This window comes from Rhagoletis zephyria, unplaced genomic scaffold, assembly GCF_001687245.7.
Source record: "Rhagoletis zephyria isolate East Lansing unplaced genomic scaffold, Rhagoletis_zephyria_1.1 Rzeph_scaffold_00099, whole genome shotgun sequence".
Classification (NCBI taxonomy): domain Eukaryota; kingdom Metazoa; phylum Arthropoda; class Insecta; order Diptera; family Tephritidae; genus Rhagoletis; species Rhagoletis zephyria.
In genome coordinates, this window is record NW_016157183.1 from 300,952 (window position 1) to 316,581 (window position 15,630).

The following is a 15,630-nucleotide window of genomic DNA, read 5'->3' on the forward strand; positions in this document are numbered from 1 at the left end:
AGATGGAGATGGAGATGGAGATGGAGATGGAGATGGAGATGGAGATGGAGATAGGGATGGAGATGAAGATGAAGATGCCGATGAAGATAAACATAAACATAAACGTAAACATAAACATAAACGTAAACATAAACGTAAACATAAACATAAACATAAAAAACGATGAAGACAAAGGTGGGGAGGAAGAAAGTGATAGGGATAAAAATGGAGATACAACAGAAGAATGTGCGATGATATGGTATGTTATGCTACATACATATGTTATGTTATTTAATTTTATGTTATGGTATTTTATGTTATGCTATGATTTATTATGTAATGCTATGTACTAAGTTAAACTCCCCTCCACTTAACCCATTCCAACTAATGTTATTTCACCTCAACTCAAATTACATAAACTCCCCTTAATTTTAATGGATTAATTTCAACCACTGGGCGAACACTAGTATACTTACATACTCATGTCAGCTTTAGCAACCTTTACAAGCTGAGCATACGCTATTTGGTATCAAACGCCTTCCACCAGAGGTGAGAATAGGTCTTGCCATTGCTGAATACATACGATGTATTTAACGTGACCAACCGTACTTCTTTGGTAAGTACTTGCTTCTTTTTTCGCTCTCGTAGTTCATACTTCGAAGTACAGTCAAATGCACTTCTTTGCAATACCTTGTACTTCAGGAGGGAGCTTTTGTAACCAGTTAGCGACAGTTTTCGGATCGCTATCGCACTTTTTGACACATGATATAAACGTTTTTGTGTCACAAAGTGCTATAGCGATTCGAAAATTGTCGCTAACTGGTTTCAGAATCTCTCCCCAGGTCCTGTACTTCTCCGATCTTCTGNGGAAATATACACAAACAATTTCATTGTAATCGGTTAAGCCGTTTCGGAGGAGTTCGACCACAAACACCGTGACACGATATTTTTATATATTAGATTTTTCATACAAAAATACCAAAAGATCTAATAGAAAAAAATAGAGAAAATTTTTTTAGGATAGGGACACCCTAATCGCCAAATTCGAGTACTCTATCGTGAACACTGCCAGAGGTATGCAGTATGAAAAAATCGGTTTGTATGGGAGGTGCCACGCCTCCTTTTCCAATAACCACAATTTTTCTCCATGAGTATGCGATTGATTTCATATATCTCCATACCATGTTCCGGGATATGCAGTATGGAAAATTCGGTTTGTATGGGAGGTGCCACGCCCCCTTTTCCAATAACCGCAATTTTTCTCCATGAGTATGCGATTGTTTTCGTATATCTCCATACCATTTTCGAGTACTCTACCATGAACACTTCCAGAGATTTGCAGTATGAAAAATTCGGTTTGTATGGGAGGTGTCACGCCCCCTGCACCTTACGGAATGAAATATACTTTACATCCGATTCTCATACCTACCATATATGCACAAAAAATTTCATAATGATCGGTCAAGCCGTTTAGGAGGAGTTCGACCACTAACACCGTGACACGAGATTTTTATATATTAGATTGAATTTATTAAGTGCACAGAACCGGGCTGTAAGTATATACGTATTTGTTATGAAATATAGCAGTGTTATTCAGTATATTTTTTTCTCACTGAAGAAGTGAAGATTTTGGTAGTGAAGATTTGGTAACTTTTGGTAACTTTTCTTAAGAGATTTTGGTAGAAAAAAATGTTGGCGAGTGGCAACCATGGTTCCCATAGGTATTTTACGTCAATCAGTTTCTCTTCGTTTTTGCTAAAAACGCTAGAGAGACTGATAGACCTATACATACGAAATACGATTCCTCGTAACTGCCTTTCAAGAGGTTATTGCAAGAAAAGGTCGGTGAATATCGCCCTGCACACATTGAGGCAATAGTCAAGTGTATTCATAATCTGGGGGTTGAAACCAACCTAATAAGGCTTATCTACAGCTTACTTCGTGACAGAACTGTTGCGGTGGATTGCGGCAGTGCCTGCACTCAGTTCAGAGTCATTAGGAGCACTCCACAAGGTGGTGTTCTCTCTTCCCTGCTCTGGATGGCGGTTGTAAACGACCTTCTAGAAAAACTGGAAAAAGTGGGCTGTCGGGTGATCGCCTATGTAAATGATGTGTTACTGTTGGTTAAGGGACGATTTCTATAAAACCTTTTTGATATGGCTCAAGGTTACCTGAACGAGGTAACTAGGTGGGTGATCAACGGCGGCTGTCGTGGAAGCCTAACATTGAGGAAAGGGTAAGAAAGTTTTCGGTTGCCTTGTACTGCTGTAGGGGAGCCATCGGTAAAAGGTGAGGTCTCTCGCACAATTGTCTGGTGGAACTCACTAGAGAAGGATACACTTGTAAAATAGGAATAAGCGGAGCATTAGGAACTACACCTAACTGATGCTTAATATACATATATTGAACACGGCGCCTGCGGATATTGCAGACAGAATTGTCGAAGCACGAACTGCTATTGGGCTAGGAGAAACCGAGTCCTTTTGTGACATTAAAAAGGAAAATAAGACGTTTCTCTGCTGCAGGAAATGTTTTTATAGGGCACTTTAAAACACGTTACCTCTCAAGGGCTAGTGATGGGTGTTCTGACAGGCCAACCTTCGCGAGGCTAAGATGGAAGCATTTTGGCTAGCAACTCTGAACAAACACTGAGCTTTCAGGGATCGAAATTAGCTGCATTCGAAATTTCGTAATCGGCTCGTGGCGTTAACTTAACCCAACCTAACCTGTACTTCTTTGAGCTATGAAATAGTTGGTCACATTAGTTATATTACATATCGTAACCTGAAATGCAAAAAGACGTAACAAAAATCGTCGCTGAAATCCAAAAAGCCGTAACTAGTAAACAATTAAAAATTCACTTTTTGATTGATAAATATAATGGATTTCATCGAATTACAACTCCCCACATCGTTTAAAAAAACTATTAGTCACGACCTTTTCCATTTCAGTGATGATGCTTGTTACGTTTTTTTGCATTTCAGGTGGCGATATGTACTTATGTGTTGCAACAGTACCTAACGGCTCTATGGTATGTATAGGTTTTTTCGAAAAAATATAGATGTTTAAATTTCTATATGTAAACGTGGATCTAGCCTTTCTTGGAAATCGACAAAGTCTGACAACACAGTCACCAATTCAAATAAAATAACTTGTAAGAGCTACATTGTCTAGCATTTTTTATATCTAATCAAGTTGTGCACACTAATTAAAAACAAAAGAAAGGCGTTTGAACTAAACAAGTGTAAAGCACAATGCATGAAGCTGAGACTGGCTGTAGACACTTGATGAGCATCGTATTCTTATGACCACCGATTACTTAACGAAGAACACGAACCTTATGTTGACTCCTTATAAGGGTACAACCCAGCCTCAGAACCATCGCAATGAGTAGACAGGTCTGGGAAGAGAAGGCAAAATCTATTTGAATTTACCGTAAGGCAGGAAAAATCATGACGTTCAAGAAAATTTCTGAAAGCCTCGCCTGATCACATCGATGAGCCTCAGCAGCCTCCAGGATTTTCTTTGAATATTAGACGTAACTAACCCTATGCCTACAGATCAAAATATTTGATAGAATAATCTTTCTTAAGGATATTTCAAGTATTATATTCTACCTTAATTGCTCGCGGTAGCCTTAGGTTNGAGGCTAAGATGGAAGCATTTTGGCTGCAACTCTGAACAAACACTGAGCTTTCAGGGATCGAAATTAGCTGCATTCGAAATTCCGTAATCGGCTCGTGGCGTTAACTTAACCCAACCTAACCTGTACTTCTTTGAGCNCTTCGCGAGGCTAAGATGGAAGCATTTTGGCTAGCAACTCTGAACAAACACTGAGCTTTCAGGGATCGAAATTAGCTGCATTCGAAATTTCGTAATCGGCTCGTGGCGTTAACTTAACCCAACCTAACCTGTACTTCTTTGAGCTATGAAATAGTTGGTCACATTAGTTATATTACATATCGTAACCTGAAATGCAAAAAGACGTAACAAAAATCGTCGCTGAAATCCAAAAAGCCGTAACTAGTAAACAATTAAAAATTCACTTTTTGATTGATAAATATAATGGATTTCATCGAATTACAACTCCCCACATCGTTTAAAAAAACTATTAGTCACGACCTTTTCCATTTCAGTGATGATGCTTGTTACGTTTTTTTGCATTTCAGGTGGCGATATGTACTTATGTGTTGCAACAGTACCTAACGGCTCTATGGTATGTATAGGTTTTTTCGAAAAAATATAGATGTTTAAATTTCTATATGTAAACGTGGATCTAGCCTTTCTTGGAAATCGACAAAGTCTGACAACACAGTCACCAATTCAAATAAAATAACTTGTAAGAGCTACATTGTCTAGCATTTTTTATATCTAATCAAGTTGTGCACACTAATTAAAAACAAAAGAAAGGCGTTTGAACTAAACAAGTGTAAAGCACAATGCATGAAGCTGAGACTGGCTGTAGACACTTGATGAGCATCGTATTCTTATGACCACCGATTACTTAACGAAGAACACGAACCTTATGTTGACTCCTTATAAGGGTACAACCCAGCCTCAGAACCATCGCAATGAGTAGACAGGTCTGGGAAGAGAAGGCAAAATCTATTTGAATTTACCGTTAGGCAGGAAAAATCATGACGTTCAAGAAAATTTCTGAAAGCCTCGCCTGATCACATCGATGAGCCTCAGCAGCCTCCAGGATTTTCTTTGAAGATTAGACGTAACTAACCCTATGCCTATAGATCAAAATATTTGATAGAATAATCTTTCTTAAGGATATTTCAAGTATTATATTCTACCTTAATTGCTCGCGGTAGCCTTAGGTTAGGAGCTACTTCTTATCAAAATTTTGGCTTTGGGTTTTATTGACGACAAACACGAAAAATATGAAAAAATATATAGAGACACTCTCTTCTAAAAGTAGAGAACCTCGGAAGTAATCACCGGAAANTACATATCGTAACCTGAAATGCAAAAAGACGTAACAAAAATCGTCGCTGAAATCCAAAAAGCCGTAACTAGTAAACAATTAAAAATTCACTTTTTGATTGATAAATATAATGGATTTCATCGAATTACAACTCCCCACNCAACTTTTTGATTGATAAATATAATGGATTTCATCGAATTACAACTCCCCACATCGTTTAAAAAAACTATTAGTCACGACCTTTTCCATTTCAGTGATGATGCTTGTTACGTTTTTTTGCATTTCAGGTGGCGATATGTACTTATGTGTTGCAACAGTACCTAACGGCTCTATGGTATGTATAGGTTTTTTCGAAAAAATATAGATGTTTAAATTTCTATATGTAAACGTGGATCTAGCCTTTCTTGGAAATCGACAAAGTCTGACAACACAGTCACCAATTCAAATAAAATAACTTGTAAGAGCTACATTGTCTAGCATTTTTTATATCTAATCAAGTTGTGCACACTAATTAAAAACAAAAGAAAGGCGTTTGAACTAAACAAGTGTAAAGCACAATGCATGAAGCTGAGACTGGCTGTAGACACTTGATGAGCATCGTATTCTTATGACCACCGATTACTTAACGAAGAACACGAACCTTATGTTGACTCCTTATAAGGGTACAACCCAGCCTCAGAACCATCGCAATGAGTAGACAGGTCTGGGAAGAGAAGGCAAAATCTATTTGAATTTACCGTTAGGCAGGAAAAATCATGACGTTCAAGAAAATTTCTGAAAGCCTCGCCTGATCACATCGATGAGCCTCAGCAGCCTCCAGGATTTTCTTTGAAGATTAGACGTAACTAACCCTATGCCTATAGATCAAAATATTTGATAGAATAATCTTTCTTAAGGATATTTCAAGTATTATATTCTACCTTAATTGCTCGCGGTAGCCTTAGGTTAGGAGCTACTTCTTATCAAAATTTTGGCTTTGGGTTTTATTGACGACAAACACGAAAAATATGAAAAAATATATAGAGACACTCTCTTCTAAAAGTAGAGAACCTCGGAAGTAATCACCGGAAAATGATCGAAAAGAATTATTTCTCAGAGTGCTCATACAGTATACATAATTGAAAATTCCGACGCCGCGGTGCACCGGGACAATCGTTTACCAGTTGACGCAGTCACAATTTCAACATAGCCGTTCGTTGAAGAGGTATTTTTCTAGGCAAAGTACCCAAAGGTATACTTGGGCTTTGAAGTCGGGAGCCATCTGGTACTTACTAACAGTTTCATATTATGGATAGAAGTGTGGATTGTTGACGAATTATCATTAAATATTTTCTTATTCAATCGATTTATTGCCTAACAAATTCGTGAGGAACGAAAATCCATGCGCTAAAACTCACAATATTTTACTTTCGTTTTTTTTCAGGAATGCAGTTCTCTTGTCATTGCTAAATAAAAATTAAATTATTGTTGTTTAATGGATACATGCATTTTGACTTACTCAAAACGCTAAAGATTAATGAAATGAAGTTCACTCACTTGTACCACGAAGGTATCTATTTTTGTACGAAAACAGCGAAACGTTTTTACTCGAAACGATGACTACTACTCACCTGCACGGGTGGCGTTTTATTGCCAGACAATCCCTTCGGCATGGGCGGAGTGCTGCGTGCACCCACAATCGCCATATAGTCCACCAAGCGTGGGCAAAGCGAAAGTTTTTGTTGCTCAGCCATTTGCCAATTCTTTGCTGCAAATTTATTGCCCCTTCAAAATAATGTTATGATTTGTGTGGAGGCGATAAGTATGCGATACTGTTTCTTAATCCGGCAGAAAATCGCAATGCCTTGCAGACTGAATATTCGATTGCTGTGCTTGCTTGCTTAAGTTAAGCTGAAAGTATGAAAAAAAGTTGTATGTAAACATATTTTGATTATAATCAAAATTATTATAAGATAAATTTATCGCCCTTAACATACATATTTATGTATATATACTAGGTAAAATCTTCATTGAATTAATTTAATAAAACACAATGGTCTAGCCGGCCTATAACACTGTGTACAAAGCTCAAAGTAAATTCGCTCCCAGATGTTATTACAATGCCTCCGGACTTAAATGCAAATGTAATGACCCAGCTTTTGTGTTTTAATCAGGGCCCGTAATCATTATGAGCTTTATCAAAAAAATTAACTTTGAATCATTATTTTGAGATTATAATACTTGCGATCAATCATAATAATCACATTTTGAGTTTTATTGTATTGCTCAGAAAATACAATCATTTATTGAGTTATATTTTTTTGATCAAAAATAAAATTCATTTTTCGAGCGTTGTAATATACATATAATAAATAATTATTTTGTGAGTTGTTTTCTTTTTGATCAAAAATAATCATTATATTATGAGTTTTATATTTTTGATCCGGAATAATCATTATTTTTTAAGTTTATTTTTTTCATCAAAAATAATAATTATTCTTTGAGTTTTATTATTTTGATCGAAAATAAAACTCATTTCTTGAGCGTTATTTTTTCTCTCAGAAATAAAAATTAACTTTTGAGTTTTATTTTTTTTTGGCAGATCGAAAAACTCAAAACGCCTCACTTCACCTAAACGTAACTCACCACAACTCAATTCACCCCAACTCAACTCAACTACCTTACCTCAAGTCACCTCAACTCACGTCATCTCAGTTCAGCGAAGCAAATCACAAATACATTTTATTTCTGAACTGGTCAGCGCGTATTTGTGGGCAGAGCACTGAAGAAAATATACATAATACGCAAACTGATTCGCTGCTAGCGTTGCACACATACATACATATGTGTTTACATTTGTACGAGCATACCCTGCATGGAAACCGTGGACTGGTGAATCAAATTTCTAGTTCCGTACTAGGTCTTTATCGCCAAAAAGGAACTAGTCCGATAGGAACTAGATCCCCACCAGTCCAAAATCGGCGAAAAGTGGTACTTTTAAGAAACTAATTTTTTCAGTTTTTCCCACTACAAATCTATATCTAAAGTGACGAATTTAGAATTGGTTCGGAACTATAGAAAAAGGGATGCAGAACGAACTAGATCCCATTTGTCGAATTTAGAACTATTTCGGAACTATCGAATAAGGGATGCAGCGGGGGGCTTGTTTACTTTACATAGATATGTGTTCGGCGGCTTTTTCGTTCAAATACGCTTCTATTCTGCGCTTCGCAGATGCTATTTCATAGTTTGGTAATACAAAACAAAGCTTTGTGTTAACATATTAACATCTTGGGGCCGTCTGGAATCTAACCAATAACAGCGAGCACCTCTGCAAAGTCAGCTACAGCAAGGTATGTAAACGTACATTTCTTACAATCATTCAAACAAATTTAATTTCAAATTGAAAAAACGTTTCTTTGAAAATAATGTAAAATCGCACACGGAAGAACCGAAAAGATTGAAAAATCATGATACTTTTTTCTTTCGTCTGTCGATTTTAGAACTGGTTCGGAACTATAGAATTTAGGACTAGTTCGGAACTATCGAAAAAGGGATGCAGCGGGGGGCAATTGACACTTCCTAGGACATCGCCATGTTAAATTCGCCAGTTGCTTGCATGCAAAAGAGATTTATCGCGAACCAGTACTGGGTCTAAATGTACTAGAAGCGCCCCAGTTCAGAACTAGAGATTTTCCCCACAGGGTATGTACATACCAGAGATGTTACGAATATTTGCATTTTAAACCCTCGCTTCAACATTCGCATTTTTCGCGAATGTGTACATGATATTGTTGAATTGGCTTGCAAATACGCGCTGATCAGTTCAGAAATAAAATGTATTTGTGATTTGCTTCACTGAACTGAGATGACGTGAGTTGAGGTGACTTGAGGTAAGGTAGTTGAGTTGATGTGGGGTGACTTGAGGTGTGGTGAGTTAGGGTGAGTTGAGATGAGTTAAGGTGTGGCGAATTGAGTTTAGGTGAAGTGAGGCGTTTTGAGTTTTTCGATCTGCAAAAAAATAAGACTGAAAAGTTAATTTTTATTTCTGAGAGAAAAAATAACGCTCTATACGATTTATTTTCAATCAAAATAATAAAACTCAAAGAATAATCATTATTTTTGATGAAAAAAATTAAATTCAAAACCAGAGACCTTACCGGTTATGCATTTTATAATAAAAAGCAAAAAATTTATGTTATTTTTGACTTATTATTTTGAGCAAATAATTCCGGGTAATTTTGCTTTTTATTTTTTTGGGCCATTTAAGCTCCAAATCAAGTATTCCAGAGTTGTGTATACTCGAATTTAATAGTTTGAAAGCTCCTATCTGGATTTTAATAACTCCCTAATACACAAATACCAGGGTTAGATTAAATCTAAATATGTATGTACTATGTATAAATACAATACATGAAGGCATCTTTTGTTAACGGCATCAGATCTGCACCGATTATTCGATTTTCAAAACTAAAGGGTTTGGCCTCTAAATGTACAACAAGGTATGAGATTTTTAAAAAGGGTTGCAACCTTTTTTTAAATTATAAAACCTGCACCGCTCGTTGTATTAAAAAAAGTTAAGCGTAAAATGAAAGGCAGGGCCTCTAGAAGTGCAATAAAGTTCAACTTTTTTGAATAGGGTTGCCACGCTTAAAAAATTACAAAACTTACACCGTTCGCGCAATTTTAAAAAATGATATAATATGTCATATAAACGGGCTCGGTCTATAGATCTACAAGGAAGAACGGCTTATTTTTTTAAAGGGTTTCCAGCTGTTAAAAATTTCTTTTTTTTGTGCAGAGCGCCAGATTTACCCCGTTCTCTCGATTTTAAATGAGGTGCCAAGTGAAAGGTATTCACCTAGAGATGTGCCTTGGGTTTAATTTTTTTAAGGTTTGCCACCTAATTATAAATCTATGGGCATAAAGTGAAAGCGTTTTTATACTAAATTAATATGTTCGTGCCTTTAAGAGTTGCCACCTATTAAAAAATATATAGCTATGAAAGGTAAGTAACGTATTAAGGATATTCTATATTGGTATCAAACGACAGCTAGTTAAATGGCCTTTGTATAAATGTATGCGAATTTTGGAGAGTTGTCATCTAGTTAACAACTCTTAACTAGCTTTCGATTGATAGCAATATCGACTGCCCTTAATACATTACTTACCATTCATAGTTATAAATGTGTTTAGTAAGTAACAACTCTATTAAAAACCCATATTGCGATATTTTACTATCATATTTTAAACAATGCATTTTTAATTAGGCGGCGCCCCTTTAAAAAAAACCAAATCACGTCTATAGGTGAATACCTTTAATTTGACACCACATTTTGAAACTCGAGAGAACGGTGTAGATCTGATGCTCTGCACGAAAAAAAAATTGTAACAGGTGGCAACCCTTTTTAAAAAAATTAGAGGTTCTTCCTTGCATATCTATAGACCAAGCCCGTTTATAAGGCATGTTATATCATTTTTTTAAATTGCGCGAATTGCGTCTTATGAACACCTACAACCCCCCCCCCCCCCCTAAATACGGCCTTGCATAGTACATACATATTTAGATTTGATCTAACGCTGGTATTTGTGTATTAGGGAATTATTAAAATCCAGATTGGAGCTTTAAAACTATTAAATTCGAGTATACACAACTCTGGAATACTTGACTTTTAACTTTGACTTTTATTTTTGCCTGAAAAAATAAAAGGCAACAATTACCGATTATTTTCTGCTTAAAAAAAGTAAAAGGCAAATTTTAACTTTTATTTTTGCCTTAAAAAAATAAAAAGCAGACATAATCGGTATTATTTGCTCAAAATGATAAAACTCAGATGTTTAAAAGTCATGGAGGAATCACAATCTACAATGTGAGATGAGTTTAATGGTACCTTTGAAAAAGCTATAGCATAATTTTTTCACTATGCCTTTTTGATGTCAAAAACTGTAAAATAACTTTTATTTTCAGTCTCTCCTCAAAACATAATGATTATTTCTGATCAAAAATATAAAACTCATAATGTAATAAATATTTTTGATCAAACAGAAAACAACTCACAAAATAATTATTACTTCAGAGCAAAAAAATAACACTCGAAATTAGTTTTATTTTTGATCAAAAAGGTATAACTCGATATATGATGTTTTTTTTTTGAGCGATTAAATTAAAATCGAAATGTAATTCTTAGTTATAATTTTTATAGATATCGCTCAAACAATTTGAAATCGCAAGAGATTCGGTCCCTGGTTTTAATGAAATGAAAACTGCGGGGTTTTCGAAAAATTCAATCAGTTTTACAAACAATAACATTCACTCACTCACTCGGATCCCATACACTCCCCACTGTGTATCCTTGCGTGTCCGGCATGACACTCAATTAACTAAGTTTATTGACTGTTTGTACATGAAATATCGCAAAGCAGATGAAAAACTGCGCGTTCACTGACACAGGTGAAGAACATTATAAATTTAGTGAACCCACAATGGGTTTTGACTTTTTATTGGCAATGTAGTACAATGGCCCTTAAAATAAATTAATTTTAGTCTGGTTGCTTGAGGGTGTTAACTTTCCATTTTGTGCTACTTTATGAGTTAGAAAGATTTTTGCAATTCTGAATATTTAAGTAACGTCTTCGCTATTTAAAGACTACATACTTACTATGAGCATTCAAATTACCTAATTAAATGGTTTGTAGAACAGCGCGTAATAAATTGTGCTTATCAAAGTTGCTCTTGAATAGTTAGACACTCATAGAATCATACAAACAAATGTATACATATGCGCATGTGGCTACAAATACTTGTATAAATGAGGTCATAGGCGTTAACCTTTAGCAATAGTGGTATTCGCGCTCCTGTGTATTCGCTGTATCCTGCGTAAGTGTAACTGTAACATACAACGAATACACATAAGAGCGAATTCCCCTAATGCAATCCAAAATACGAAATACGTGAACGTAGTATGTAAGTCTTATTAACACGAGTAGGTACGTGTGATTCCACATCCGCCCCCACACGGCGTATACGCAACGCCAGACACACCATTCGCACCAGGGAATTTAAGATTGTACCTAAATCATAAAATAAATGCACCCAAATGAGACAAATTTTACCTAAAAAAATTACATCATTCGTTTATAGTTTTTTTTATTAATTTTATTAAAATATGAATAAAAAAGATGGATGTACTTTAAACTTCATTAGGTTTTTTTTTTAACCGAGCTTATATCTATGGGCTATAGTCTAATGGGAATCGGAGAAGCTTTGTCTTTGTCTAATTTTGACTACTGAAAAATTTTGTCGAAAAAGACAGAAAACATACTTTGCGAAGTTTACTATTTTATCCAGTTTTTATAAAACATCCGTAAAAGTCTGAAAAATGTATCCGATTCCCTTAATTAGGTGCAGAAAGTAAGGACAAAATAATTGGAATTGCAGTAAGTAACTTCAAAAGCATTTTAAATATATATCCAGAAATCAAAGAGCGAATAGCGGGTCAAATAGCAATTTTCTCAACTACATAAAATATGAAATTTGAAGAAATCCTAGACACAGGACTGTTTGGGCGAATAAAATTAATAAAGTTTAAATATGTTATCATATGCGGTTTCAATAGATTAAAAACGCATTCCAATAATTACAAAGGTAGAGTGTTTGTAGATTTCACACCGGGGAGGGGAGTACGTCGGTCGAGGGCGCAATGACGTTTTATGGAAGAAATTAGTTCAAATTTTCTAATGTAAAAAATATAACAATTACGAATTTGAGGATAGCTTAAGTGTTAAATTTCGTAGTGGCTGTTCCAAATGCAATGTCGAATGTTCAAGAGAATACATAATATGATTTTGTTAACTTCTTCCTTTTGACCACTTTTCTTTAGAATTATTTATTGTTCAAAATTAAAGTAAATATAGAGGCCTTTGCGCAATACTATCGTATGTGCCAGAACCCAAATTTTACAGGAGAGCGTTTTTTTCTAAATACTTTTCAAAATTTTTTTTTATAGATTTATTTCATTTTTTTACTATGTTAGAAATACTTTTGCATGGCACATACTTACGGTGACCATATTAACCAACGTAAANGAATAGATTTATTTTATTTTTTTACTATGTTAGGAATACTTTTGCATGGCACATACTTACGGTGACCATATTAACCAACGTAAAATAAAGGACATTTTTTTTTTCAAAATGATTTGGGGATACATACATACAAATTGTATGATAAAAGTTCCTTACCCATATCGTAATTTAAATCAAATATTTACCAGTTAATTATATTATTTAATTGTACTTTTTCTGCATTTTGTACAAAAAAAAATGTTATATAATCAACTAAGAATTCAAAAATCAGGCTCAACTGGTCTCTGGCAAATATTGTAAGCTTTCATAAAAAAAATTCAAAGTAATCAAATTAAGTGAAAAATTAAGGCTCCAGTGAATTACGAACACTAAACGCCGGTTTTGAACCACTGTGCAGCAGGGGGTTTATCTTCTTTCAGTGGAGCTGGAAACGCAGCGTGCATCACGATCCTGGGCACAACTTTCCCTGTGCTTTATAGATTGTAAAAAGATTACCGATTAAATAGAAACACTTAAGTGGGGTGCGAAGTAAACTGGCGAAGAAATTTCGGTTTAGCCGGCATCCGATTTGTTAGCCGTTTTGTAAAAAAATATCCGTTTTTGCTATTTGCCTTGTTTTCTTAAAATTCAAATATGTATATGTATATCGAGCCCTAACCGCCAAAAGAATGTAAGCGACATTTTTTTTTTTTAATTTTCTTTTTGATACAGAATTGCATCTAGGTGCTCTGGGGGTATTTCTGCATCAAAAAGAAAATTTTTTTAAAATATGTCGCCTGCGTTTTTTTAGCGGTTAGGGCTCGATATGTTTCTATTTTTGACTAAGCAACCCAAAATCTTTTAGAAATGGCTACTAGCCTTATCACGGAGAAAATTCTCATGTCAGGCAGGGTAATATAAAATTGGGCCGATTTCGCTTATTTTTATTTTAAACGAATACATTTTTTCTAAAGAAGGCCGTAGGGGGGATTTTCTTCATACAATGTTTGTTATGAATGTCTTAAATTTAAGTGTGAAGTTTTATTCGCAAACTTAGAAAATAACAAATTATTTCACTGTTTGCTTAACACGCGTTTCTGTTTGGATATAGTGCCAACACACAGAATAAATATTGCAGATAGTTATTGTCTTCCCAGATAGCGCATATTCAATTCTGCCTAAGTTACAAAACATCATTGCTGCCCACTTCATACACATATGTATTTTTTTAAAAAAACTTTTTTGTTGAGAACTTATTTAAATTCCAACAAGTAAGAAAGTCTAAGTTCGGGCGGAGCCGAACATTAAATACCCGGCGCAATTATTAAATATATGTTTTCCACCTTTCCGAAAGCTACGATAAGCCGGGGTGTATAAATTTTACTTATTATATTTAGTTTTGTTGAGACTTTAACACTTTGCATCAATATACTTTATTGAATGAAGCGTAAGCAATAAAAAATATGTAGTATAGAACCTATTCGTATGCATATAAATAAAAGACTTAAGTTTTATTATAGGTAAAATAACCCTTTTTATAAACTCTAAACTACAGTGTAGTCAGAACGTAGAACGTATGATTGCTTTTATTATTAACACTATAAAAAACATGACTAAAATAATAGCGCAACACTTTCATTATATTTTAATCAATAATGTTAAGCGTTTTTGCAAAACGTTTTGTTAAACAAAAAACGCCTAAAATTAACGATAAAAACAAAATAAATGTGTTGTGTTATAATTCGTAATATGTTTTTTACAGTGTGGAGAATGAAAGGATTTTGCTACGAAACAAGCGCAGATTTTACGAAAGTAATTTCGTTAAATATACGAATTATTTCTGTGCATTTTACAAAAATTTCGGAAAAAACTAAAGAAATAGTACGAATTTTTTTAGTAAATAGTACGAAGTTCTTTAGTAAATAATACTAAATTCTTTAGTAAATAGTACTAAAAGTCTGATGCCTCATATTTTCGTAGTATGTACGAAAACGGTTTTGTACAATCAACGAGAACTTTCGTGGCTCAAAATGACGAAAAATTTCGTAAGATTTACGCAAGTTTTCGTTATACTTACGCAGATTTTATTTTCAGTGTTAACGTATGCGTTTGAAATCGATGATTTGCTCGATGCTCTTTGCTCGCCGCTCCACTATGTTTTACCCTTAGAAGCAGAGGATACTGGCTTTTACACAATATGTCGAATCCGACACCTTTTCCTAATGACAACAACGTTTTTTACAACAGTTTTTTCGCTCTACAGCAAAGTAGCGACGATATTAGCACGGAGCACACTGGAGAAGTGAAACTTACGTTACTTATCTATTTTGTCTTATAATCAATGTATACATACACAGATCTGCTTTTGCTTAAGGTTATATTTTTTCTCTTTTTTCTGTCTAGATCCCTACCTCTACTCCTGTTCGTTTTAATAACATTCATGTTATTCGGGTTTTCTATTATCTTCACTTTTATCTTTATACTCTATCAATAACAAAATCGATAATAACGTCCACCAAAATATCGATAACAAACCCGATAGAAATATCGGTAACAAAATCGATGACAAATTCGATACAAATTTCAATAGCAACATCGATAACACCATTGGTAGCAAAATCGATAAATATCGATAACAAAACCGATAAATATTGATAACAAAATCGATAAATATC

At 34.7% G+C, this 15,630-nt stretch overlaps 2 protein-coding genes across 13 annotated transcripts in view; both read right to left on the reverse strand.

Moving 5' to 3' along the window:
* Rab3-GEF (Rab3 GDP-GTP exchange factor) overlaps positions 1-6,734 on the reverse strand; it is a 224,210-nt gene extending 217,476 nt beyond the window's left edge. For all 12 annotated transcript variants that reach the window (XR_001849260.1, XM_017632680.1, XM_017632673.1 and 9 more), the window contains exon 1: positions 6,523-6,734. Coding sequence is in view for 11 of the 12 variants with exons in the window: in XM_017632680.1 (XP_017488169.1) it covers positions 6,523-6,645 (123 nt within the window). In the remaining variant the exon portion in view is untranslated. The remainder of the gene's footprint in view (positions 1-6,522) is intronic.
* Positions 6,644-15,630, reverse strand: part of Dbct (Dihydrolipoamide branched chain transacylase E2) — a 229,508-nt gene continuing 220,521 nt past the window's right edge. Inside the window, exon 6 of the mRNA XM_017632721.1 lies at positions 6,644-6,802. Coding sequence (XP_017488210.1) covers positions 6,731-6,802 — 72 coding nt within the window. The 3' untranslated portion in view covers positions 6,644-6,730. The remainder of the gene's footprint in view (positions 6,803-15,630) is intronic.